General features: G+C 53.9%; 1 protein-coding gene across 1 annotated transcript; it reads left to right on the top strand.

The window, feature by feature from the left end:
• Positions 1-3: 3 nt before the first annotated feature.
• Positions 4-23,715, top strand: XKR5 (XK related 5). Its single transcript, XM_040489812.1, has 7 exons — positions 4-596; positions 2,515-2,698; positions 10,046-10,230; positions 11,282-11,491; positions 13,396-13,565; positions 19,622-19,733; positions 22,060-23,715. Exons 1-7 carry the CDS (start codon positions 329-331, stop codon positions 23,169-23,171), a joined length of 2,241 nt encoding a protein of 746 aa, XP_040345746.1. The 5' UTR covers positions 4-328; the 3' UTR covers positions 23,172-23,715.
• The last annotated feature ends 3,249 nt before the right edge of the window (positions 23,716-26,964 follow it).

Genomic DNA, 26,964 nt, shown 5'->3' with positions numbered 1-26,964 from the left:
CAGCTTTCCCTCCTGCGCATTGCAATCTTGGTTAAACCTCAAGCCCATCTGGAAAAAGTGTGAGGACAGAGATGAATTTGAGGGCGAGACGCAGAGGAAGATGCCAGTTAACATCCCCTGTGAATTTTCAAAAAGACCAATTAACGCCTCCATCCACACAAACGCACTCTGACTAGTGGTTAACAGGGCTGTCCTTCAGCGGCCCCCGGAGGCCGTGACCAGTTTAACCGTCTCGTGACCAGCCTACCTGCAGTCACATCGACCACGAAGTACCCCTCCAGGGCCCCTCACCAAGTCTGGGCAACGGCAGAGAAACGCTGCTGCCCCTATGGAGAGGCCTGATCTGATTTGTGCTTGCCCACCCAGGCACCAGAAAACTCAGTGCCGCCGCGCCTGGCTAGCAGCCAGGGAGGAACCGGCACGGACCCCGAGCCCCTCCCGCCCCCCGCCGTCGGTTCTGGGGCCGGAAGCCTCCCCGGCTCGGGGGGCGGGCAGGGGAAGGGGCGGGGGCCAGGAGGCGGCCCGGGCGACACCGAGGATGCACGCGGGGGCCCTGGGGCTCTCGGCCCTGCTGCAGGCGGCCGAGGAGAGCGCGCGTGAGTGCCCACCCCGCGCACCCCTCCTGCCCCCCGACCCTTCCGGACTCCCGCGCCACCCCTGCCGCGGCGGGCAGCCTGCCCCGGGCCCGCGCTCAGCTCTGCGAGCAGGTGGCACCCCGCCCCCGCCCCGTCACCGTCCTAGGTGGGACCCCGCGTATGCACGCCCGCCCCCCACCCCGCCGGAGCCTGGGCACGTGCATTCCGCCCTTCCCTCCGCAAAAGCCCTTCTGAACTCAGCGGGGGCTGAGGCGCGAGCTGTGCCGTGCGCGGGCCTGATCGCGCCCGACTCTCCCGGGCCCGGGCCGGCCTGGGGGTCTCGGCGGCGGGCGAGGCGTCCGCGTGGCCCCGGGGGACAGGGGGTCCGCCGCGGGGTGCAGGACCGGGCCAGACGCGGCCTGCTGGGGGCAGACGGTCCCGCCACGCAAGATGGCAACACCGTTTAGCGCCTTTGCAGTTTGAACTTGTAACTCTTTCGGCGCCGCGGAGGAGGCCCCGCCCACTTCCGCCAGGCTCCGGGCAGAGGCTTCAGCGGGGAGGCGTGGGGTTTAATGGGGCCCCGGCCTCCAGACCCCAGGACCCCCGCGCCCTTCGCAGCACGCACGCGTTTGGTGACCCCGGCCCGCTCCGGCTCTCGGCCTTCCCCTTGGGAGCGAGTTGTTGCCTCCGGGTCGGCGGGGTCTCAGCTTGAACCGCTGTTCCTGTGGGTCCCTCTGTGGCGTCCCCGCTGCGCTGTTTCAAAGGCTCCTTGGCCACGCACCCGGGAGGAGCCCGAGTGAGGGCTGCTGCAAATGTCCCGGGTCTAGCGCCGCGACAAGCAGGCATCAGACACAGGACCCCCATGTCAGTACCCACCTTCGGCGGTCCCGCAGACCTTGGTCCCTCCTTCCCGCCCAGCCAGGAACAAACTAGGGCCACAGCATTGCTGGACCTAGGCAGGGCGGTGACTCCTCCTGAGACCCAGAGACTTTGTACCGGAGACCCTGTTTGCCTCGGTGGGACGAGGGGGTGGGGAGCAGGAAGCCCAGGGTGGTCGCAACTCCCAGACAGAGCGGGGGGGGGGGGGGCGGGGGGGCAGGGAATAGCCGCTCTGCCCCCTCGGTCCAGACCTGCAGGGTCCTGTCTGGACCTGGGGCAATTCCACTACAGTTCACAGCATTATGTGCCCATAAATCCATCTTAAACTTTAATATTGGAAAACGCAAGCAATGATCATATAAAATGATTATAGTGAATTAGTGCATCTACTAGCCCCGGAAGCTTCAAGCACCACCACCGCCCCCCCCAACTTCATTGACTGAGACTGCAGATCGCAACCTAGATTTGTCTAACTCTCCTCTGTTACTCTACCCTAGCATCCTCCAATATTAAAAAAAATAAATCCCCAAAGAGGAGGATTCGCATTTAAAAAAAAAAATTTTTTTTTAATGTTTATTTTTGAAGGAGAGAGAGAGAGCATGAATGGAAGAGGGGCAGAGAGCAAGGAAGACACAGACTCCCAAGCAGACTCCAGGCTCTGAGCTGTCAAGAGCCCCAGGTGTGGCTTGAACTCATGAGCAGTGAGATCATGACTCACTGAGATCATGACTGAGTCAAAGATGCTTAACGACTGAGCCACCCAGGTGCCCTGAGGATTAGCACTTTTTAATGCACATAGTAGGGGCCAAGTATTTGGTGTGTGCTGTCCTATGCAACCCAACAGCCCCTCTGTATGACCATGTGTCTGATCTCTTGGGTCCGCTGGAACTTCCTGGTGCCCTCACTCCACCTCACGCCTGTCCAGAACTCTGGTGGGCTCTGCCGGCTCCTGGGCTGGGCCGAGTGGAGAGCCCTTTGAGTTTTGGGGATGCAGGGTTGGCGGTCATTTGTTCTTCCTCGAGCCTTCCATTCACCCTCGTCTTTCCTCTTTCATCTGCAGGCCTCTGCTCCGTGGTTTACTACTTCATCACGGGACAGCCCCTCTGGGGGTGGCTGGCCCTTTCTGTGCTGCTGCCTGGCTTCTTGGTCCAGGGCCTGAGCTATCTGTGGTTCCGAGCAGATGGACATCAAGGTCATTGCTTATTGGTCATGCTACACCTCCTTCAGCTCGGCGTGTGGAAGCGGTAAGAACAGGCAGCCTCCTTTCACCTCTGGAGCCTGATTTCATACATGCGGTAGGAGCGGACATTTTCTGTCCTTAGGGTCGTAAACGTTCAGGGCTGGGAAAATGCTCAAGGCCACCGCTTTGAACCCTTGCTCTGATACGGGCATCCCCTCTTCCAGCTGGCCCTTCCTTGAGCATCTCTATCATCAGAGGGCTCCTTCCAGAAGCAGCTGTGACTCTTTGAGAGCTTTTTCTTTGCTTTGGCTGAATTCTGTCTTGCTCTTGTTTCCATTTGTTGGTCAAGGCTTTGGAGCCGTAGAAAGTGACTGGCTTCAGGAAGTTGCATTTAAGCCCCTACTACCTTAGGTGAGGAAGGTGATGTAGATTTAACCACAGACTAGGCAGTAGGACTGGCCTCGTTATGTTTGCATCAAGGCTTCATTTCAGGATGAAGCCATTTGGGAGCTAGTTTTTTGTTTTTGTTTTTTCCCACACAAAAAAGCAGCCTCAGTGGACCTAGTTAGTGCCCAATAGCCTTACCTGTGGTTCACCTCTGCAGGTAAGATACTGTTTTCCCTGGGAGTACCTCGATACCTGGAGGGTCAGGAGAGATCTGGCAGGGAGTTTAGGTAAATGGCAAATTTCAGCTCTTAGCCACCTCATAATCCCATAGCTGCCAGGAATTTTTTTAAAAACGGGAGATGGGGGGCGCCTGGGTGGCGCAGTCGGTTAAGCGTCCGACTTCAGCCAGGTCACGATCTCGCGGTCCGTGGGTTCGAGCCCCGCGTCGGGCTCTGGGTGATGGCTCGGAGCCTGGAGCCTGTTTCCGATTCTGTGTCTCCCTCTCTCTCTGCCCCTCCCCCGTTCATGCTCTGTCTCTCTCTGTCCCAAAAATAAATAAAAAACGTTGGAAAAAAAAAATTTTTTTTTTTAAACACTAAAATGGATAAGGGAAGAGAGTCATGAAAGTGAGACCTCAGGAGAGACAACTTGTCATCTGTATCTCTTTTTATTTAAAAAAAAGTAAGTTTAAAGGGAATTTTTAAAAACCCACATAATTTACAAGGACAAAATAAAAAGACATGAGAAAAGCCAGGAAGAGGAACGATAATGCTAGAAAACAGGACAGAGTGAAAACGGACAGTTGTTCACGGTGAGCCACAAATTTGACTCCCTGTCTTATAAACAGCCCGTGCAAGCAGAAGCTATGAGGTTTGCCGTGTTTCCGAGATCCAAACACACAAACAGAAATCCACCTCCATAGAAGAAAGCTTCAAAAGTAGAAGTAGAAAGCAGCCATTCTGCATCTCATCCTGGGTGGGCCAGTTGGGTTTCCAGAGAGAAAGCTGGGTGAGGTGGGGTCCTTATTCTAAGTCTACCCTAAATTTTGCAAGACTGTCTTAAAGCCTGCGAAGAAGCCTTTCAAGAAAAAGTGCAGTTTTCCGAAGCACCTGTAGGGGGAGCCAAAACAATTGCATTTGGCACAATCCTGACTGGCCTTTAAGAATGGATCACACTTTAAGTGACTTTATAACCCAATGCAGAAGAATCTGCTAAGAACAGGAAAACTAAGAAAACACAAACCTCTTGAAGCAAAGTAGCTTATGAAAAATACAAGAGCTTAAAACATATATGTATTTTTTTATTCCAAATGATATATACTATATTGATGGGAAGTCTGATTCTATTCAAGTGACCCTGACATTCGTGACCCTTTGTTTAAACAAAATCAGCCACTTTTCTCCATTTAGCTTTTACATTTCCACTATAATGATACATGTTGCGGACATCTTTTTTAAAAAATGTTTAAGCCTGTGAATCCATTTGGAACCTCAGCATGAAACAATGGAGGACTGTGTAACTCATCCCAACCTTAGGACCTGTCCTGGCTTAGAAATTTTTCTTTAGCGGAAGCTACAAGTTCTTAAAAGGGAAGTTGAGGTGAATTTTAAGGTTACGTCTATTTAAAAGTATGTAAAATACAGCCATGCTCAACCTCCCTCGTCATCAGGGAAATGGGAATCAAAACCGCCATGAGGTACCGCATCACACCTGTCACGATGGCTAAAATTAACACAAGAAACAACACGTGTCGGCGAGGATGTGGAGAAAGGAGAACCCTCTTGCGCTGCTGGTGGGAACGCAAACCAGAGCGGCCACTCTGGAGAACAGGATGGATTTTCCTCAACAAGTTCAACAGGATTACCGTGTGGTCCAGCAATTGTACTTCTGGGTATTTCCCTAGGAAATTGAACTCCAAGGAGTTGAAAGCAAGGTCTGGAAAAGATATTTGCATGCCCATGTTCATGGCAACATTATTCGCAATTGCTAAAACACGAAGGACCACCAAGCAAAGCAAGTCAGCAGATGAATGGCTGAGTGGAATGTGGTTTACACACCTGATGGAGTATTATTTAGTCCCTAAAAAGAAGGAAATTCTTCAGTGCTACAACATGGATGGGTCTTGAGGACTTTATGCTAAGTAAAATCAGGCAGTCCCCAAAGGGTAAATAGTGTGTAATCTACTTATATGAGGCACGTAGAGTAGTCACTCTCATAGAGACGGAAAGTCGAATCGTGTTGCCAGGGGCCGGGGCAGAGGAGGGCATGGGGAGGTTAGTGTTTAATGGGTGCAGAGTGTCCGTTTTACAAGATAAAAAGGTTCTGAGGGTGGATGGTGGTGATGGTTGCTCAGCATTATGAATTACTACAAATTATTAATGATCTATCAAATTATAGTGTTAAATTCTATTACTTTAATCATTTAAAAAAACTTTTTAATGTTTATTTATTTTTGAGAGAGAGAGAATGAAAGCAGGGGAGGGGCAGAGAGAGTGGGGGAGACAGAGGATCCAAAGTGGTCTCTGTGCTGACAGGAGAGAGCCAGATGCGGGGCTTGAACTCGCGAACCATGAGATCATGACCCGAGCCAAAGTTAGACACTTAACCGACTGAGCCACCAGGCGCCTCATATATTAATTATTAATACCACTGAACTGTACAGTTAAAATGGTTAAGATGGCAAGTTTTATGTGTATTTTACCCCAATTTAAAAAAAGATTTAAAAGAAATATAGCCATAGCCATGACCTCAAGCTGCTCGCTATCTCAGGTTTAACATTGCCAAAAAGTGTGAAAGTGGAGAGAAGTGTGCGTACTCTTCGAGCTTGTAGGCCTGTGACAGACTATTCTGGATGAGGTGGATATGTATGACTTTCTACTTTAGCTGTTAGTGAGGACAGAGCACAGCTTGCTGCGAAACTTCATTCCCAAGGCCTGCGTTAGCTGAACTACTACTGTCTTTCCAAAGGTCAGTTTAAAGCGTTTGTTCCTAACGCAACTAGAAATCTCACACCATCACCAACACAGCTCGACCCGCCCAGTATGCATTTGTTCACACTCGGTGACGTGTGTGACGAAAGGGTCTAGACACCCATGATTGAGATGGGGTCTCTGAGGCCTGGCTGGGGACACAACCAAAAGCCGGGAACTCAGAAGAACAGAGAGAAGGTGTTCGCAGCCCTGGGGGCAGCCTGGGGGAGGCTCCCGCGGTAGCAGTGGTTGTCGGCCGGTTGGGCACCAGCCACGGATCATCACCGGGAACTCCTTAAGAACCCAGTCGTCCATCTGTGCCCGGACAGCAGACTGTCTGTGATTCTCCAAACGCACCTGTTTAGCCAGAAAATCTGAGCCTGGAGCCCAGCAACTGTACCGAAACAGGCCTCCAGGTCACTAGAGCTCAAGTTTGAGAACCGGGTGCTGGCGAGGGAGCCCTAGTGTCAGGGCCGAGGAGGTGGCCGACCCAATCCGCCTGGACGCGGAGGCCCGGCCCACCCAGCAGACAGCTTCCAAGGCACATGGAGAGGCAGAAGGGCTCGCTCAGATGCTGTGCTTGGTCAACTAGCACTTTGCCATAATGTGAGCACAGGCAAGAATTTTCTAGATGGGAGACCGATTGGGCTGGGTCCCGCAGGGACTTGTCACTAGGGAAGGAATTTGGGTTCTACCCTCCAGGCATCTGAGACCCATTGGAAAGGTGTAAGCAAAGGACACACACGGTCAAATGAGGCACTTAGGGAGATGGCTGTGGGGACAGTAAAGGCAAAGGGACATGCTGGGGAGAGACCAAAGGCCGGCAGGCTGCGGGAAATCCGGGCAAGAGCGAGGGGGACCCAGATGGAGGCATCAACCCCAGGGACGGAATGTGACGGGAGCTACTGACCAGTCCTCTTCCTGCCCACGGCCGCCCCCACCTGGCCTCAGCTCTGACCCTGGGCATCCCCGACGGCTTTCCAGTGATCTCAGTCTGACTTCCAGACTCTGTGATGGCATCCAGATCCCCGTTCAGAACACCAGGTGGACTGCATTCCCCCTGGCTGCTCTTTATTTCTTAGAAACGAAACCCAAACCCTCAGCTAGACAGAAGAGGCTCCTGCTGGCTGGCCCCTGCCTCACTGCTCCCCTCATGCAGCCGCCCTTTCAGGGGCCCTCTTCGGCCCACCAGCCCCACAAACGCTCTCTTAGACCCCGCTCCCCAGCTGCTTGTCCAAGGTGCGTGCACCGCTCCTTTCCTGAGAGCCCTCTCTGACCACGTCCCCGGTCCCTGGACTGGTTCCAACACCATCCACCATTCACACTGCTCATTTCCACATGATTTTCTCCCGGCTTAAACGTTCCAGGTGCACGTGGCTTCTTTCCCCGGCTGAGCCTTGGGCTTCTAGAGAACATCTGTCCTTTCCTTTTGTGCCTCCTGTTAGCTCCAGCAGGTGGCGAAAGCCCAATGAAAATGCTCCTTGAACTAGCGAAGGCTTTGGGGACAGAGGATTCAGGACTGAAAGGGAAGCTATAATCCCCTGATGTTTACAGTTGTGGCTTTCTGTGTTGTTGTTTTTCTTACCATTGTGTTCCTGTCAGAGGTCACAGCTTCAAAGGCGCAGTAAGAAATCAGTCCGATCCAGGATTCCCAATCGTGAAAAAGGAAAACTTTTCCTTAAGCATCTCTCCTGGGCCCTCAGGACCGTGAATAAGGCTGTTTCAAAGAGGACCCCCATCGGCCCTGACCGTGGACATGTTGGCCAGAGATGACAGGGAGGCTTGTGGCCTGCGGCCAGCGCCCCAGGGAGCTCCTTGGGTGATGTGAAGGTGTGTCGTGCTCTGAGCTAGGAGCAGGTAAATTGAAATGACTTCCGGTTTTTCTGAACTCGGACAAGACAGGCTCGCGTCCCTCTAGAGTTGGTGGACACCTGCTACAGTCAGGTGTAGTGATCTCCCTTGTTCCTGCTCATGAGGGAGGGACACTGGCGCGCGGGGGAGACCCTTGTGTGGAAGCCCAGAGTCCACGGCGCCCGGTGGTAAAGGATGGTGATCCGTATCAGCTTGCAGACAGCTTTCGTAACAGGGCAGTGTCGGCAGAGGTTTCTGGGACGGGTTTATGGAAAACAGGAACGGGCGCGTTTCCTAATTTATTTTCTTCTGTGTTGGTTGCTTTTCGGGCACCGTAGGAAGGTCGCCCAGCCTGGGGGAGCCAGTGTGTCCCCAGGGCCTGTGACCGCGGAGTCTTGCGGACCGCTGGAGACTGGCCTCCCCTTCCTGCTGTCCTCTGGGCCAGGCCCGACTCCTGGGACCAGGCAGTTGGCGGTCGGAGGTCTCCAGACCCGCAGCGTCCTGTTAGCTTTGTGCACGTGATGTTGGCTGCTCCTTTCCAAAGCTTGCCCTCCTCACTTCCTGCTTCTGTCCTCCCAGCCTGGCCTGCCTTCTTCTTCTCGTGCAGGCCTCTCAGTGGGAACGGTCCCCAGGGTTCTGTCCTTGGGCCACTGCTGTCTGTGTGCCTCTGTGTGCCGCGTCCCCGTCCTCAGATGCCTCCCGTCTGAGGACGGCATATCCTCCCGGCCCGTCGGGCGTCCCCCCGGAAACTCTGGCTTGTTTCTGTCCGGAACCCGCCGTGCGGCAGCTCCCTTGTCCGTCACCAGGTCCCCGGCCACCCCCCAGATCTCCTCCATCTGCTCCCTGCTTCCCACCCCTGTTCTCTGCTCTCACTCAAGCCTGCAGCTGTTATTGCTGGGACTAGTAGACGAGCGGTCTTCCTGATCTTTCTTTCTGCAGCTCACACGACACCTACACACGTACGTGTACAAGGGCCTGGAAGGGTGGCTTACAACAGACACCTGTTTCCTCAGTCCCGGAGGCTGCAAACCCAAGATCAAGTTGTCCGCACATTCGGCTCGTGGTGAGGGCCGGCTTCCTGGCTCGCGGTCGTCTTGCTGTGTGTGCTCACGTGGCCTGGCCCCGGTGCATGTGAGCAGAGGCTCAGAGAGTGGTCGCTGTTCCTCTTTTCATGAGGGCACTCCTCCCATCATGGAGGCCACCTCAGCACCTCACTGAAAACTAATTACCTCCCGGAGGCCCCGCCTTCTAAAACCATCACACTGGGGGCTAGAACTTCAGCCTAGGGATTCTGGAAGGACACAGACATTCAGTCCATCACATACACACAGGAACACGGTCAGCCATACTCCAAACACCACACACACAGGTCTGCCAAGTCCTTTTTCCAGGGCAAAATCCAAACCCCATGACCTGAAATTCAGGGCCTGAGCTACCTCGCAGGGCCACCAGAGCCCCACCTTCCCGTCACCTTCCAGGCATCTCTCTTGCCCGGTCCCCAGCGAAGCACCCCCCCACACACACCGTCCTTCCTTATTCAGCTCTGTGCCTGTCTCAGTTTCAGAGGCGCACAAAGTTCCACGTTCTGTGAGGACGAGGACGAGAGTTCTCTCATTTCTTTATGCTCTAAAGTAAGGACAGCATGGTGTCTTGCAATATGCATTTGTTGGATGAATTAATTCCCATCCCAGCAGGTCCTGGGGTGGAAGACGCAGGCCGGGGTTAGCTCCACGCCTCGCAGGGCTCTGAGCAGTCCCCAGCCAGCCTGTCGGGTCCAGGCTCCCGTCATGCCACCCCCGCCCTCCCGGCCACCCGTGAAGAGCAATCACCCACTGTGGCACCTGAGTCAGACCTGCCCGCTTCGGCGTGGTGTTCTCTAGAATGCCGCATGGGAGGGGCGCCTCCGTGGCTCAGTCGGTCAAGCGTCCGACTCAGGATTTTGGCTGAGGTCATCACGTCATGGTTTGTGAGTTCAAGCCCCGCGTCGGGCTCTGTTCTGACGGTGCCGAACCTGCTTGGATTCTGTCTCCCTCTCTCCCTGCCCCTCCCCTGCTCATGCTCACTCGCTGTCTCTCAAAAAAATATACACATGTATTAAAACAAAATTTAGGATGCTGTATATGATAGGCCAGAAAAGGGGGTGAGGCATCCTGTTAAAGCTGTCACAGTCTGACTCTGCACCCCGAGCCCTCGCTCATCCTTAGGCACTGGGACGCCGCGTCCACTGCTCTACAGAAGGAGCGGGAAGCCTCCAGCCGAGGCCAGCTGCTGCTGCAGGAGGCCGACCTGTCCGCCCTCCGCCTCCTGGAAGCCCTCCTGCAGACCGGGCCCCACCTGCTCCTCCAGACACATGTTTTCCTCGCCTCGGACTTCACAGATGTTGTGCCAGGTGAGACACGTCCAACCCCGAGCGCAGACCCCCCGACTTCCCCAGGGAGTTACAACGGACGCCTTACTTAGAAAAAACTTGCAACCCAAGATCGGCCCCTGCTTGGGAGGATTAGGGCCGCCCATGCTCCCTGGCATGAGATGGCAGCTAAAACAGGTGTCTGTTTGAGGTTGGCTTCCTTCGTGGGGTCAGTCCACAAGGCAGAAATTGCGCGAAGTCACATGACCCAGACGTGCCTTGGGAAGGAACCACACGCTGCTCCTCAGGGGCATCAGTGCCTCAGCGTCTCCCGTGTCCTCAGGCCCTGGCCTAGCTTGACACAGCCAGAGGCCTAACCGTCCAAGAACAAGTCTGGCCCACGAAACGTCACCAGTGTCACCAGTTAACGTTTTCTGTGGCGTCGGCTCTCTCTCTCTCTCTTTTTCTCCTGGTCACTTCTTGATTCTCTGCCAGCCTCCTCCTCCTCCTCCCTCTTTGCCGAGTGCCCACATTTGTATGTGCTCATACGAAGTACCTAAAACTCAAGACTGTGCCGTCCTTCCGTCCATCTTTATCGTGGGGCCTGGCACGATTTGTGTTCTGGCTTTATTTCTCTAACCCCCCACATGAAGGAACACTGGCTACAAGAAAACACTCCCCACACGTGTCGCGCACGCCTGTCACGCTGCCAAAAGCTGGGACCAGAGAGAGTTTTCCCAGCAAAGTACGTTTGGGATGGAGCTCCCTGCTCAGGAATTCTCCTACAGCTGCTTCGTTACCAACAGAGCTCGGACGGAGGGCTGCAAGGGTCAGTGGCCCGGGCTCTTTTCTTAAAGGGCTTAGGAAGGAAGGGCCCGAGGAAAGAGCACACACTGGGCTGTGCAGAGGAACCAGAGGAACCGCCTCCCGCGCGTCCTTCTTTCTTCCTGGGCGTGTGTGCTCGTGTCTGTGCACAGAGTTGCCGCGCTCCCCGCCCATCCGGGTGCTGGGTTCGGGATGCCCCGTGAGCAGCCGGGCTGTATGGGGACGTGAGACGGCCCACAAATACTGTTGTTGTCCGCTTGCCTTCCAGGCGTGAGCGCCCTGTGCTCCTGGTCCGCGCTGTCCTGGGCCCTGGTGTGCTATGCCTGCTTCATGGGCTTCGTGAAGCCGGGTCACGTCTTCACATCGTGGGCCGCCCTGCTCTGCCAGCAGCTCTGGAGGATGGGCATGGTGGGAGCCCGCGTCCTGAGTCTGGTTCTCTTCTTCGGAGCTCACCGCGTCTGGGTTTTAGTGTTTGGAGGTAAGCAGGGCGAATGCTGTGGCTGGCTGTTGCTGTGTGTAACAGACCACCCCGGAACATAATGCCTTTTGGTTTTTAAAATTTTTTTTGGATGCATTTTATTTTATCCCCCACCATTCATTCATTCATTCATTCATTCATTTATTTATTTATTTATTTATTTTAATTTAAATCCAAGTTAACATGTAGTGTAATAATGATTTCAGGAATAGAATTTCGTGATTCATCACTTACATATAAAGAACTTAATGCCTTAAAGTAACCATTCACGACCATCATCCCCAGTTCTGGGGGGCCCCGCTGGGCACCTGGGGGGTTCTTGCTCAGGGGGGGCCTCAGGTGGGTGCTGTAGGATTCATAACGAGGCTCCACTGGGCTGGCCGCACAGATGGTGGTCTCGCTCCCACGGTGGGTGCCCGCGTGCCCTTTCTCTCCAGCAGAGCGGCCTGGGCTGTGGACAGGGTGGCGGTTCCAAGAGAAAGCAGAGGGAAGCTGCCAGTCCCCTTAAGACCGGCCGAGCGCTGGATCAGCACGGCTTCTGCTGTATTCTGCCTGTCAAAGTAGTCATGGCCAGCCTAGAGTCAAGAGCACGGAGGAGTAGACTCCACCCCCCGTGAGGGTACGGGGAGGGGGCCGCATATGGCGCTTCTCTCTGGAGACACGCTCCCATGGCTTAGATAGCCCAGTCTTCAGCCCGGCCAGCTCCAGACCACAGCTGCAGCCGCTGTGAGAGCTCCTCGAAAGACCATGTCCTGTATCATGCCTGAGATCTTTTCTGTAGAAAAACCGGAGGGAGGCATAGGGTCCCGCTTGTCCTGACCTAACACAAAAATGTACAGTGGCCAGCTTCTGACAGCCCTCCGTTTCTTCTGAATGCTGATTTTGGACATCTTCTCTGTTTCAAATAGGGCATCTCCACTGAGCCCACCTGTCACCCCCCGCCCTCAGTCTAGGTATGTGGATGTGAGAGTGACTCTGGGGTCTGCCTGACCCTGCGGGAGCCCTGCGGGGGTCTCGGTGTCCCCACCAAGCAGAGGTATCTCTTCTGGCCATCAGGCAATGCACTCTGTAAGAAGGAACAGTGTACTCATGTTTTAAGAGAACAGGAGACACTGACAGATATTTACACTGAAGCCTGGAACAAACATTAATACACCTGTTGGCAGGAAGGAGAAATTTTTGAAAGAAATTGTGCTCCTAAAGAGAGATGAGCTTTTTTATTCACTTTTTTTAAGACAAATTCAGCTCAAACTTCAGTAAGATATTATTCATCTTAAAATAGGGGAATAAAAATTATAGCTGGACCACATACAGATCTTTCCTTTGGATGCAGACGTTTTCAGCTCTTGAACTAGTAAACAATAGTGAGCCAGGGGTGCCTGGGTGGCTCATCAGTTGGTTAAGCAGCCAACTATGGCTCAGGCCCTGATCTCACAGTTCCTGAGTTCAAGCCCCCATCAGGTGAGCACGAGACCCACTTCTGTCTCTCTCTCTCTCTCCCTCTCTCTCTGCCTCTCGCTCACTTGCACCCTCTCTCAAAAAAAAAAAAAAATTGTGAGCCATGAGGTTCGTAACAGCCTCCTTAGGCACCTCCTGGAACTGGAAGAGAGTCAGTACATAGTGTTTGGGAAGTGTCCTTGAAGCTAGCCTTTGTGTGCTTGTCCCCAAATTAGTTCAACTACCTTTTATGAGGATCAGATGAGATACTACCGGCAAAGAGAAAAGCTGCTGGTTTTCTGTGCCCTGTGAATCTCTCCTGGGTTTTGATCTCTCCTCTGGGATGCTGAGTCAGGTGTGGTCAGGACAGAGAGGATGGCTCCGAGCCCCGGGTCTCCATGTCCGTGCCCCTCCCCCTCCCCAGGTCCCCTCCGGGACCCTGACTTCCACGGCCTGCCTCCCTCCAGGTGCCCACTGGCTGGTGATGACCTTCTGGCTTGTGGCACAGCAGAGTGACATCATCGACAGCACCTGCCATTGGAGACTGTTCAACCTGCTCGTGGGGGCCGCGTACATCCTCTGCTACCTCAACTTCTGGGACAGCCCTTCCAGAAACCGGATGGCCATGTTCTATACGGCAAGTGGGGCAATGATGGCTTTCTCTGCTGCTAATGTTACAAATTTCATATGTATAGAGTGCACGCAGGTGTAAGTGTGTGCATGCAGGCGTGTGTGTACTTGTGCACGCACATCTGTTGAAGGAAGAATAGCTTGGTCTTGGGAAAAATTCTAAAAGGAATCACTGTCGTGACAGTGACAGGCTCTATAAATCGCAATCTGACCTCCGGTTTTTCCTACGTGGTTAATGTAGTAAGAACTGTGTTTTCTGGACACTGTGTACATCTGATAACTATAATCACAGCTCACCTATGTCAGTGTCATATACACAGCGTCCTAGTAGCTCTGTCATTACTGAGTTCCAGGCGTGTTCCTAGGACGGTGGGAAAACCACGACGGTGACAGAATGCCTGTCACTGGGCTGCTTCTAGCCCAGTAGGGGGGATGGGCTCCATTCCCAAATAACTGAACGACGAGGCAGAATGTGGGTAAATCCCGGAAGACCAGCAGTCTGAACTCACGAGTATGGTGGGGATCACTTCCTGTCGGATGAGCAGAGGCGCCCTTTTAGAAGGTGGAAGTTTAGCTGCATTGCAAAGAGCAACGGAGAGAAAATGCGGCCAGCGCCTCAGAGCACCGGTTTTGGAATCAGGCACTTTCTGTGGGACCGTGGTTCTCCATTTACTGTCACCAACCCACTTGGCCAAGGATTGAAACGCCCTGAGTCTGTTTTTCCATCGCACATTAGGAGCAAGGTCTCTCAGCGTGGCTGTGATAATTTTATAAGATCCACCCACTTCTCAGGGCCCCCAGTGAAGATTAAATACATAACCTGGCACCGAATAACCAACACGTCGTGGCCATTATTGATGATAGACAGGGAAAGAGACTTTCAGGGGAGCAGACCCTCTAGGACGGAGCTGTGAGCAGATGGAAGGTGTCCAGGAGACAGCGGTGGTGTGGTCACCTCCTGCTATTAGGGGAGCCCCGCACGGCTTATCAGCCCTGCAGGCTACGGGGTCCACAGACGGTGAGGATGCGTGGTGCTGGACAAGTTACAGAGCCGCTCCAGGCCTCGACCTCCCCGTCTGAGAACCAGGAATAACGGTACCCATGTCGCTGTGCGGGAAGAGGGCGGGTGTGCAGAGCAGTCCATGCCCCTGTGGGTGTGGCCGATAAGCTGGAAGCATCCAGAGAGGGGTCACTTTCGTGGCTGTGTCACAGTCACACCTTCGCCAGCCTAGCCCCTGGAGTCTGAGAGACTGCTACGTAAGGAAGGGAAAGGAAAACTCAGTCCTTCCCAGCCCACTTACTTACTCCGTCACTGGGCCCGCGGACAAGGGCAATTAAGCGGGAAAGACAGAAGGTGGACAGTCCTGAGGTGCACATGTATTTATTGTCCAGCCCTCTTGCTCTGCCTCACAGACCTCTGCAGGCTTATCACAGCTAGGGACTCCACCCACGGAGGTGACCAGGCACGTCCAGGGCCACAGGCTGGCCAGCGAGGTTGCCCAGGCCGCGCCCTGATCCCTGGGCGTCTGGTCCCAGCCTCCTGCCAACACCCCTCAAATGTCAGGCCTGCCATCTGTCCTTTCTTGGACCGCCTTCCCCAACAGGCGCCTTCCTGGGAAAGAGACGCGGGTCCTGGCCCCCACAGAATGTCACTCCTTTGGGGTAAAGTGCAGTGTCGGCAAAGAGAATGTTAATGCTGCCTCCTCGTCTGTTGTGATTCCAAAAGCCAAAAGAGTACAGAGTACTTGGAAGTCCACTTGCTAAGGGGGGGTGGGCCTAGGGGCTTGGGGTAGGTCTGGTTTTCAATGGCTAATGGCTTTGCTTAAATCATGGAAAGCTGTCTCCAAGGTCAAAGCAGGAACTTCTACAATTCTTCTCTCATTGATTCGCTCAACAAGAGTACGAAGCATTTGTAATCTTGTAGGTTCTGTGCCACGATGTGTTCCTGTCCCCGTGACCTCCTGTTCTCATCTTCCAACCCTGGGAATCATAACGGAATCCTTAGGAATAGCTAACAGTTCGGGCAGGATCATCCTGCACCAGCCACTGTTCTAAGCTCATTAACTGTCTTTATTTCTCACAACGCCGGATGAACCGAAACCCATTTTACAGATGCAGAAACTGAGGCATAGAATGGCCAGGCATCTAGTCAGACAGAGGCAGGATTCAAATCCAGCTGGTCTGCTGCTACAAGGCCAGCTGTGGCCGGGCAGGGCAGCCAGGAGCGTTTGAGCTGGAAAGGCCTCGGGCCTCTGTGCGACCCGTTCTCAGCCTGGGTGATTGTCACATGCGCTCAGGGAGCCTCTTCGAGGTAGATTCCCAGGTGCCTTGTCAGCGATTCCAGCCAACAGGTGTGAGTGGGGCCCTGGAATCAGCGTTTGAGAAGCCGCATCACGTGGTGCTGATGTTCGGTGTCATCGAGAACCATTCACCTTAACTTCTCCCTCACAAGGTGGAAGCCGGTCCCTGGGTGACATGTGATGGGGAAGCCAGGTTTGCCCTGGTTCACGTGTCATCGATTCGCTCACCTGAGCCTGCACACGCGGCTTCCTCCGTGCGCCAGAAATGGATTCAGATGCCGGGGTGTGCAAAAGTCAACTCTCAGCGGCCAGAGACACAGACCCGTGAACGCAACCACGGGGGCCAGAGAAATGACGTCACCAGACCCCCTCGGGAGTACAGAGGCTGAGAGAGGAATGCCAGAGAGGCTGTACAAGAGGTGACCTGCGAGCCGGGTCTCGGGAGATGAACGTGGCCTGAAGAAAAGGCAGTGAGGGCTCAGGAGCATTTGAGGCAAATGCGACAGAAGCAAAATAAAGTGTCAGGGACATACGTATGGTGGTGTGGAAGAAACTAGTTAATGCAGCGAGGGGCGCCTGGGGGGCTCCGTCGGTTAAGCGTCCGACTCTGGCTCAGGTCATGATCTCACTGTTTGTGAGTTCGAGCCCCGCGTCGGGCTCTGTGGGGACAGCTCGGAGCCTGGAGCCTGCTTTGGATTCTGTGTCTCCCTCTCTCTCTGCCCCTCCCCTGCTCGTGCTCTCCCTCTCTCTCCAAAATAAATCAATATTTTTAAAAATTAAAAAGTAAATAAAGGCAACGAAAATAGAGCTAATGAAGTCCACCGCAACAGGGAAGAGGGTCCAGCATGAACCCACCTCAGTCCGTTTGTGCGGACGCGACTGCGCATTTTAAAGGGAAGATGGGGACACGGAGGGGCCGTTTGAGCAGGGTCAGGGGAAAGGAAATTTATCAAAGGTGGGAGAGGGGTGGTTAATGGGACTGTGACATCTGGTTTTCTGGTTGGCGTTTATCTGGTGGAGGCGCCCACTTCTCGTATCTGGATGACAGAAAGCTGTAGTTCATGCAAGTTAGAGTGAGCCCCGCCCTGCCCCCATGCCCCTGGGGGGCCTGGAGGGTGATCTTGAATGTTCAAGGCTCAAAGAAACCGTCCTTCTGGATTGCAGACGATTTACACCTCAGAGACACAGACAAAGGATTTGTATGCTGAAGCTTGCTTGCTTGCTTGCTTTTTTTTTTAATTTGAGAGAGACAGAGCCAGCCTGAGCAGGGGAGGGGCAGAGAAAAAGAGAGAGAGAGAGAGAGAGAGAGAGAATCCCAAGCAGGCTCCACACTGTCAGCTCAGAGCCTGAGGCGGGGCTTGAATTCACAAAACAGTAGGATTACGACCGGAGCCGAAAACAAGAGCCAGACGCTCAACCGACTGAGCCACCCAGGCGCCCCTGCACTTACAAGCTTTATAAAGCAACAGGTCCAAGAGGGGGTTCAGGGGCTACCGGCCTTTCACCAGATTTCAGCTGGAACGAAGATGAAGTCTTCCAAGCAGCATTGCTTCCTTGGGCAGCTACGGGACTAGGGCCAAGGTCCTCACCCTCGGGACACAGCCTTGAGGGGCTAGGAACTGTGTTAGTGTTCATTCAGGTCTCTCAACATGTGTGTTGGGGGAGGGCGGGGGGCCGGGCGCAGTGATGGACAGAAGCATTTGTTCTACGTGTCTGCAACTTTCATCGGCCCAGCTTGAGGCCTGGTCAAGGAGAGGGCTTAGAGATGCGGATCTGCGTCAGGTTTGGTCAAGGAGAGAGTCTATGTCAGCGGAATGGCATCATATCAGTCAGGGTTCTCCAGAGAAACAGAACCCGGAGGACACGCAGAGACACATAAGAGGAGATTTATTATGGGGATTGGCGTACGCAATTTTGGAGGCTGAGATAGGACACGGTATGCCTTCTAGAAGCCAGAGAGCCAGGAAAATGTTGTGTAATTCAGTCTGAGTCCAGAGGACCGAGCACTGGGAGCTCCCACGTCCCAGGACAGGAGGTCAGCTCAAGAAGATGGAGGATTTACTCTTCCTCCACTTTGTCTTCTCTTGGGACCCCCCCCCCCCCCACAGATTGCATGGGGCCCACCTGCACTGCTGAGGGTCCTGGTCTTTACTCAGTGTACTGATTCAAACGCTAACCTCTTCTGGAAACGCCCTCACGGACACACTCCGGAATACTGTTTTACCGTCCGGGCATCCAGACAGCATCCAGGCAGGCTGGCCCATCACATCTGCCATTACGGTCTCCCGTAATGGCCATCACATCTCCCACCATGCGGTGGGAACCGCATGTTGGAGGGTTACTCTGGAAAGGAAACTTCGGGATGCGCTATAAACAGAATCGCCCACACTGTCAGGGAATGGGGTCTCGATGGCCCTGGGTTGAGATGGGGCTGTCTCGAGGTGTGTTGGGGGAGATGACGTGAAACAGATCACCCGGCAGCGGTGTGGAGGAGTGATTGTGGACAGGGAACAAAGGACCCGGACAGGAAACCATAGGACCCGGATAGGTAGTGACAGGATCACAACTAAGAAGGTGGCAGTGAGGATAGGCAAAACGGCAATGAATTTGAGACAGACATAAGAATTTGGCTCCACAGACCAGATAGCTGATGAGACGTGGTTAATGTAAGGAGCAGAGAGAGACAGACCCCACGGTCTGTGGACTGGGCTGGTGGGTAATGTCATTCAATGCTGCAATATGCCTGCTGGACCTTTGAAACACTGCTGCCCAGAGCCTAAAGGCCTGGGGAGAGTGGGCATTCTTAGGATTGTTAAGTAGCTCTTAATAACATTTTTAGTTCTTTCCATATTTGACTTTCCTAGAGTTAAAATGGGGCCCATGAATGAGCATGGCAAAGATTCCTAAGACTTTTGGGCCTACCAGTATTAGAATTTCTTAATTTCTTAATGCCTCCTGTATAGTATGGGAATGTATCATCTTCTAATTATGTCCAGTTTGTTTACTTATTTTAAGAAATACATTTAATATATATATTATATAAATATATTTAATATATAATATATAAAGAACATATAATATATAAAGAAATATATTTCATATATAATATATAATATATAAAAACTGGCAACCAAAGTTAAGAAGCCAGCCTGGATGGGGGGGTACAAAGAACCTTCTGCAAGAGTGGCCGCCATTTTGGACCGCGGAGGAAGGCTTTCCTTACTGTTCCCTTGGGCCACAGGCCAAATTTACCTCTAAAGAGGCAAATAATTGAACAAACAATACTAACACTCTTACCACAGTTTGTGACCTAGCGTACTGGAATTTGATGGCACTATGAGCTCTGCGGATACTTTTATTTATTGCGTGATAAAACTCAGATACACGTGCACTTAGCGTGAGAACATGAAATGTATAAAACTGGAAATAAAAGTCTCCTCCCTCAGCCCACCTGACTCAGCGGAGGGAGCCACCGTGGCCACGTGGGCTATGCCCTTACCTTGCATGTGCACTTACGATTCTGCAGACATTTTAATGAGCTGCATTGAAAACAGGGAGAATTCGCCCTTTGCCAGAGAAGCTCTCTCAGACCTTGACCCTGCTTCTGTTGGGAGGGGGTGGCCCGGTCAGCCGTGGGGACCCCAGTGGACATTGAGGACAGAGGCTCCAACACTGAAGGACACTGCTGCAAAGTTTAGGGTGAGCGTCCCCGAGGCCACATGCACCTGACTTTCGGTGCTGACTCTACCTTTCGGTCCCACAGATTATGCTGCTGGAGAACATCGTCCTTTTGCTGTTGGCCACTGACTTTCTCCAGGGGGCCTCCCGGACCAGCCTGTGGACCATAGCTGGAGTCTTGTCTGGATTTCTGATTGGTAAGGCCCCACGTTGCCCTCTCGTACCCTCCCTCCCCGCCCCCAACTTTTTTCTTTACCATAAACTGACTCCAAGGGCAGGAAGTGATGCTCAGGAGCGTGAGGTGGAGACCAAGGAGTGGAGCTCACTGTGCCTCCGGTTGTGCCCCCACCAGGGCCCCAGACACTGAATGCGGCCTTCATCCGGAACCCGAGAAAATCCGGACCCACACTGTGTACTTCTATCAAAAATGACTCGTGGGCGGGGCCTCCTCCCCAGGCTTCTGGCTGGGGTCCAGCACGTGACTTCCCTCTCCTTTCCACCTCAGCATCCCAGCATCGGGGAGCAGAGCAGGGATCCCCAACATGACGCCCCGTGCTGTATGCCAACAGGAACCCTAGGACGTGGGTGCCGAGTTACCCCCAATTCAGAGCTGAGCAGCGTGGCACAGAGGAAGTTAAATAATGTGCCGTAAGATCAGACACGGTGTAGGTGGCGGAGCTGGGACTCACACCCTACTCCCATCTGGCGTCTACACGGTGCCTGGCAGTTTCAGATCATCAGCTTGGTTTTGTGAATGAGTGTATGACTCAGAGCACGCCGTGCCTGCCGCGTTGACCTGGCTTCACAGATGGCCGTGAGCTGGAAAGGGAGTTCCTGTCTGCTTTTGGGAAGTGAAAATAAAGGAGGGAGGGAGGAAAGGTGTTTTCATTCTCAGCGTGGTGACCCAGGGCCCAGTGACTGGGGAGCTGGGGACAAGGGTCAGCCCCGGGGCTCAGACAGAGACACCTGCCAATCCTTCTCCCCCTCTTTCCGGAGCTGCCCGAACCCCTGACTCCCAAGTGGCCCCGGAGGGCGTCCTCAGTGGGAAGATGGTGAGTGAGCTCTAGTCAAAGGCGCACAGGCTTTATAAACCGTTTTTGTTTTTTAATGTATGTTTATTTATTTATTTATTTTTGAGAGAGAGAGTGCGAGCAGGGGAGGGACAGAAAGCAAGGGAGACACAGATCAAGCAGGCTCCAGGCTCTGAGCTCTCAGCACAGAGCCCGACGCGGGGCTCGAACTCACGAACTGTGAGATCATGACCTGAGGCGAAGTCAGACGCTCAACCGACTGAGCCAGCCAAAGGCACACAGGCTTTGAAGCTGGCAGCGCTGGGTCACATCTTGAGCGCCCTTGACCAACATTTATTGAGCTCCTACTGTATGCCAGCCTGGGGCCGCAACCCAGAACCCTGTGCATGACATGGCCTGGCCAAAAGGCTACCCATGAAACATGTACTTTGGACTTGGCTGATGAGGGGACTTACTTCCCCTTTCTGACCTTGGGTGGCTCATCATAAAAGAAGGGTGACCTCTCCCCCACCAGCATCGTGAGAACTCAGAATAGCGGGTAGAAGTGGGTTGAGGGGTGCCCACGGCAGAGCCAACACTCACCCCACGGGAATGCTGTCTCCGTTCCCCCGCAGGAGGCCCGCTTTGTTACCCCCCCACGCCTCATCCCCCAGAAGTCCTCGGGGAGAATCCACGGGACCACGTGTCAGCCCCACCTCCACCCCCAGCTCCAGCACCCTGCCGTCTGCCAGCCCCTCCGGGGCTTTGACCCCCCGCTCCGGCTTCAGACTTCTTGCTGTTTATAATGAGTGCCCTGAAACCGGGCGCTTGGATGTAGTACAACAGGAAACTGGAAATAACGTGGGAGGCTACTGGAATGCTCTGCTAAAGAAATTATTGCCGTCGTCAACACTTCTGATCAAAATAAATCGCACTGACAACAGTGTGATTAAGATGTTTATGCACAGAGGAAGTGTTGCTGCTGCTCATGGAAATTCCTTGATACGGGCTCCTTGATGGCTGTGGTCAGCCTTTCCTTGGGGCTTGTTTTTGAGGTTATCCTGACCACCCCCTCCTCGAGCGCTGGAGTCCGTCAGCCGGCGTGTGGATGGTTTTGCCTTCTGAGTATTTGTTCCAGTCACTTGAAAGTGAAATGAGCATTTCTACGAGACACCTCACACGCAGCACAAACACACATAACACACTCGCGTGTCCCCCCCCACCCCCCACCCCCCCCCATCTAGGGTGCCTCGAGAAAGAAGTCATAGAATCAATAGGTTATTGACCTGGCTATTAGGATTTTCAGTTTAGGAATGTTTGCAGCTTGCGGAAGCCAGAGCCTACTTAAATGCCCCCAGAATATCCAGATCTGATTCTCCAGCAAGAGATCACGCTTGAGATCCCAATTATATTCCTCTGTTCAGAATTCCAGACTCTGGAATTCTCAAGCCGTGGGGGGGACACAGGACTTCAAAGAACATGACCTTATGTTCCTCTTTCTCTTCTTTTCTAGGCGGTATCTCGCTGGTAGTTTATTACAGCCTGCTACACCCTAAGTCCACAGACATCTGGCAGGGCTTTGTGACAGAGGTCCGTGGCACTGCAGTGGGTGATAGAGCGGAGACAGAATCTTCTCCCCGGGCCTCGGCCGCAGCTGGAGAGAGGCCAGGGAGCTCGGGGGACAGTTGTGAGTTAACACATCTGGGTAGGGCCCCTAGCCCACAGTGGGGACCCCCAGAGGCTGGGCTGGAAAGCCAGATCGTTCAGGAAGATTCCTTCCTCGGTCACCATCACTGGCTGTTGGTGAAACTTGCCCTCAAAACAGGAGATGTGTCTAAGATCAACGCAGCCTTCAGAAAAGACGGTCCTGGCTTCTTCGGTCCCCCTGAGTGGGGACTGAGCCAACACTGCAACCATCAGATGACGCCCAGGTTTTCCCAGAAGGAGCTCGCGTCGTCACCCCACAACCCCCTCTCCTCAGACAAGGGCTGTGAGTCTCAAGTTGTCCGGAAAGCAGAGGCCGACCTGCTGGACACCTCAAGCTACGTCTCTTTGGCCGGCGACAATCCAGACGAAGCTCCTGGCCGGCGGTGGTCAGCTGCACCCAGGGAGGGCAGCCCCAGGGAAGGAGCCGAGGCGGTTTCTCCGCTGCAGGGCAGGGGTGCAGGTGACCGGAGAGGAGGCGCAGGACAGGAGAGCTCCACCCTGTACTTTAGTGCCACGGCCGAGGGGGCCACGTCCCCACAGCGGGAAGCCGGGCAGGCGACTTCGCAGACACCCCTGTCTGGGAGGAGTTCGGAGCCCTCCCCTCGGCCGGCCACTCGGCCCTTCCCTGCCACCATGGCCAGCATTAGCCCGATCCTGGGCCCGGGCCGCACCGGCAGCTTCCGCCCCAGCACAGGCTTGCCCGGCAGAGCCCTGGGCGGCTCAGAGCGTGGGGGACAGCAGGAGCACATGGGGGACCCGAATCTTCCCACCATTGCGGGGACATGGATGGCATTACCAGAGGTGAGTCTGAGGCCCGCAGACGAGCCTTGCCTCACATCCACCCCCAAGTGTGAGCCTGCCCACGGGGACTGCGGCGGGAGGGCCCGGCCGAGGACCATGCCAAGTTTCTCCATGTGACCGCAGTCCCGGCGGGCAGGGCGACAGGCGGCCGAGTCACACTGGTCCCTGGGCTTTGAGATTTGAGACCGGAGAATCCCAGTTCTACCTCTGCCCTCCGTGTATCCCCCGGACCTGTGTGCACAACTGAAGCATGAACGAACTGGACCAGATTATTGGCGAGCTCCCCCGCAAACACCGCGTACACACATGTGCACAGAACACACTTTCCTGTCACGCTGTGGGAGCGGGGCAAGGGGCTTCCCGTGAAAATCGCCCGCTTCCTTTTACCAACAATATGATCCCGATTTTTAAATTTAACTTAACCTTAGTTTTGTTGCTGTGGCTTCCACGAAAGTCAAAGGTAAAGAAAGCCCAGGGTTCCGTTTCATTGTGAGTTCTTGTTACAGTTTGCCTCTGCTGACACGAGGGGACGATCAGTCCCTTAAAAATGTATTCTCCCTGTATCAGTTTACGGACCTCCATGATTAGATAATGCAAGCCCTTTCTGGAAGCAGATGAGAAAGCCGTGCTTCTCATCATCAACATAGCGGAAGAATGCAAATGTCATCCTGAGATTCCTTTGGCAGAAAAAAAAAATGCTACGTTCGTTGCTGACCCTGCAGAGCCCCGCCCCGCTGGCCGGCCAGCCAGCAGCCCGGACCTCACACTCCATTTCCTCTACCCCCACACTTTGCTCCCTCCTCCGTTCCACGGGGGACACTACCTGTGGTCTGGACTCACCGGGCGAGAAGTGCGGCCGCTGTCCATTTCCTTCTCTATTTCTTTCTCTTCTTCCCCTAAACTGGGCTCTTTGGAGACAGGCATTCACGTCATTTCTGCAAGCCTTCCTTCAGAGCTGGTGTAAAAAGTGCAGGCACAGGGGCCCCTGGGGGACTCAGTCAGTTAAGCGTCTGACTCTTGCTTTCAGCTCAGGTCGTGATCTCACGGTCTGTGGGATGGAGCCCCGAGTCGGGCTCTGCACTGACAGCACAGAGCCTGCTTGGGATTCTCTCTCTCCCTCTCTCTCTGCCCCTCCCCCGCTTTCTCTCTCTCTCTCTCTCTCTCTCTCTCTCTCAAAATAAAATAAACATTAAAAAAACAAGTTTAAAACTTAAAAAAAAAAATTTAAGTGCATTCATAAGCCACCGAAGCAGAAGGCGGTCCCCACATGTTTGCATGTGGTCCTTTCTACCTTCACAAACACCTCTGGGTTCAGGGACAGTATTCAAGCCCCAAAGAGGAAGTGTGGCGAGCTGTCGGACCGTCAGTGACCCTGTTGCTGACCGCGTATTCCAGTGGGACGTAGCAGACGGTGGCTCAGATCTCCTGATACAACAGGTAACGACAAGGGACCTGAGGCCACCGCCTGGCGGGAGAGTGTCCAAGAAACACCACAGCTGGACAGTAGCTCCAGCCACGCAGACAGGTGGTGCTGAGGACCGTTGCAATGGGGAAAGAGAAGTCTACAACTGGGCTCAGCTCCAGATGCAGCACAGGTAAGTGGGAACCGAGAGTCCAGGAGCAGGGGAGAGGTCAGTGGACGGAAATGTACTGAGGAAGCCCGAGACGTAAGGGAAGGTTCTGACCCATGCAGCCGAACACGCCTCCTGATGGAGGCAGGCCGGGCCGTCAGACTCCGCCTGGGGGTGGCAGGGTCTGCGGAATCTGACCATCTACATACAGGAGGTGGTCAGACATGGAGCATTTGGAGGATTCTTGCTAAAACCAGACACAGCAGAGAGAAACACACAGGCAGGCCTAGGTGAAAGGCTGACGGGAGGCTGAGTAGGGTTTGGTCAAGGACGGTGTGCACTGCAGCATCGGCGGCTGCTCAGGACGATAAAAGGCGCTTTCCGAGCCGGGACTCTGGCCTCCCCCTCCCGTGCCAAGGTCTCGCCCGGGACTGGGTGCCCACACCACCTTGCAGACGTGGTTACGAGGCACAGGGGTCTGCTTCACTGCACTTCTCGTCTTTGTGTTCGGCACAAGTGTGACACTTTCAGAGGGAAGGGCCCAAGCCCTTCAGGTCAAGAGCGTCAGGGGCCACCTGGAATTGAACCAGCTGGGCTCACGACCCCTCACATCGAGGGGGAGTGCACCCTATGGGGGCGGCTCAGTAAGAGGTGGGAGAAGGGGCCCAGGGGACGGGGGCTTTTGTCTCCCGCCACCGTCCGCACATGGCCTCGTCTGAGGCTAATCTTGTACGAGATCGTTGGTTTCCAGCAGAACACGTGGCCTGACTGTGGGCGCCAGACGGGCTCCCGGATGCCAGAGGCTGACCTTTTCTCACTGGAGTATTAGTAGTAGCTTTACAGTCGCTTGCTAAGCTAAGCATTATATACTGGATCTGTTCTATCCACACCACTGCCTCCGTAAACGGCCATCATCCAGAACATCAAAACTCGTGTGTGTCCCTCCCATGATATTTGCTCCAAGAGCATTTATGTCGGCAGTTGCACCCGCCCGGCTGGCTTTCTGGATTTCTTCCTTCTTATCGTATGAAACCACACCGGATGCGACAAACCACATAGGATCCGTAAACACCACGGACCGGACAAACACTACCTTCACTGCTGTTTCTAAAAAGCAGGGAAAGCCCGAGCCATCCCGGACCTGCTGGAAACTGGGGAGGATTCCCACGTTTCTACAGTGATTGTCAGCTGCTTGCAGTAGCCTCTCTAATTCACCTGTTGGCCCTGGTGAGGCCCGGCGGGATGAGTGGTTCCCAGCAAGCACTCGTAAACACCTGTGAAGGGGAATTGAATTTCTAGGTTTTTCCGGGATGACTAAGGGTTTTACTTCTCATGAACATAGCCTCTGAGTAGCCATTTTGGTTTTGCTTTTCTATTATTTTACTTTTAAAGTAGTCTTTATACCCAGCGTGGTCCTCGAACTCACGACCCCGAGCTCAAGGCCTACATGCTCTACCGACTGAGCCAGCCAGGTGCCCACCGAATAGCCACTTTGGACGTGGGTGTTTGTAAAACCGTTGCCCACCCCCTGCCTCGTTAGCAGAAGACCCAGACCTTCTCAGAAACTGACGGCCTCTCTTATGCTCACGTGGGGTAATGGGGAGTCCAGCAACGGGACTGTTTGCAGCGATGTGGGCTAGAGTTCCAGAAACCGAGGAGGAATGGGGGAGCAGCCCGGCTTGCTGCTTCTGCCCCCGAGGGGACAGCCAGGCGAGCACTCCAGCTCCAGCCAGTCTGTCCGGTCCGCACCGTGGGCTCTGTGCCGTGGTGACTGGGAGGAAGGGGGTGCCTGGGCCTGGCTCTCCTACCCCCACTGCCTTGGTCAGACCTGTGCTGATGCCGTCTACAGAAGTTGAATTTTTGTCGCTCCCCTAGTTACAAGCTACGGCCGTTGTAAATACGTCTCCTCTCCGTGTCTTCCTCACCCTCATACGAGAGGAGAAGAAAACAATTATTTCTGTCTACCTAGTTGCTTAGATTCTGGGCTGATGGTTACTATCTCTCTGTGATCTTTGCTGGCATGAAGTTAATTCTCTGAAGGTACTTCTATTACAAAGGAGAAAAAAAATTGGGGCACCTGAGTGGCTGAGTCGGGTAAGCGATGAACATTCGGTTTCAGCTCTGGTCATGATCTCACGGTTCGTGGGTTCAAGCCACGAGCCCAAGGTTGTGGGTTGGGCTTTGCTCTGTCGACGCAGAGCCTGCTTGGGATTCTCTTTCTCTCTCTCAGAATAAATAAACTTAAAAAAAAAGAAAAGAAAAAAGTTGTAACAGATGTTAACTAGACTCACAGTGATCATTTTGTAATATATGCAAACATCAAATCATTATGATGTACA

The sequence above is a fragment of the Herpailurus yagouaroundi genome, unplaced genomic scaffold (assembly GCF_014898765.1).
Source record: "Herpailurus yagouaroundi ecotype Mexico unplaced genomic scaffold, PumYag 181, whole genome shotgun sequence".
Lineage (NCBI taxonomy): Eukaryota > Metazoa > Chordata > Mammalia > Carnivora > Felidae > Herpailurus > Herpailurus yagouaroundi.
Note: the sequence above shows the minus strand (reverse complement) of the source record. Positions and strands in the feature narration are given on the sequence as shown.

Excerpts from the sequence above, each read along its gene's own strand:
- XKR5 (XM_040489812.1), top strand. The coding sequence starts at position 329 with ATGGAGAGGCCTGATCTGATTTGTGCTTGCCCACCCAGGCACCAGAAA. Across the intron at positions 597-2,514 it reads GGCGGCCGAGGAGAGCGCGC|GCCTCTGCTCCGTGGTTTAC; the intron begins GTGAGTGCCCAC and ends TTTCATCTGCAG. Across the intron at positions 10,231-11,281 it reads CTTCACAGATGTTGTGCCAG|GCGTGAGCGCCCTGTGCTCC; the intron begins GTGAGACACGTC and ends CTTGCCTTCCAG.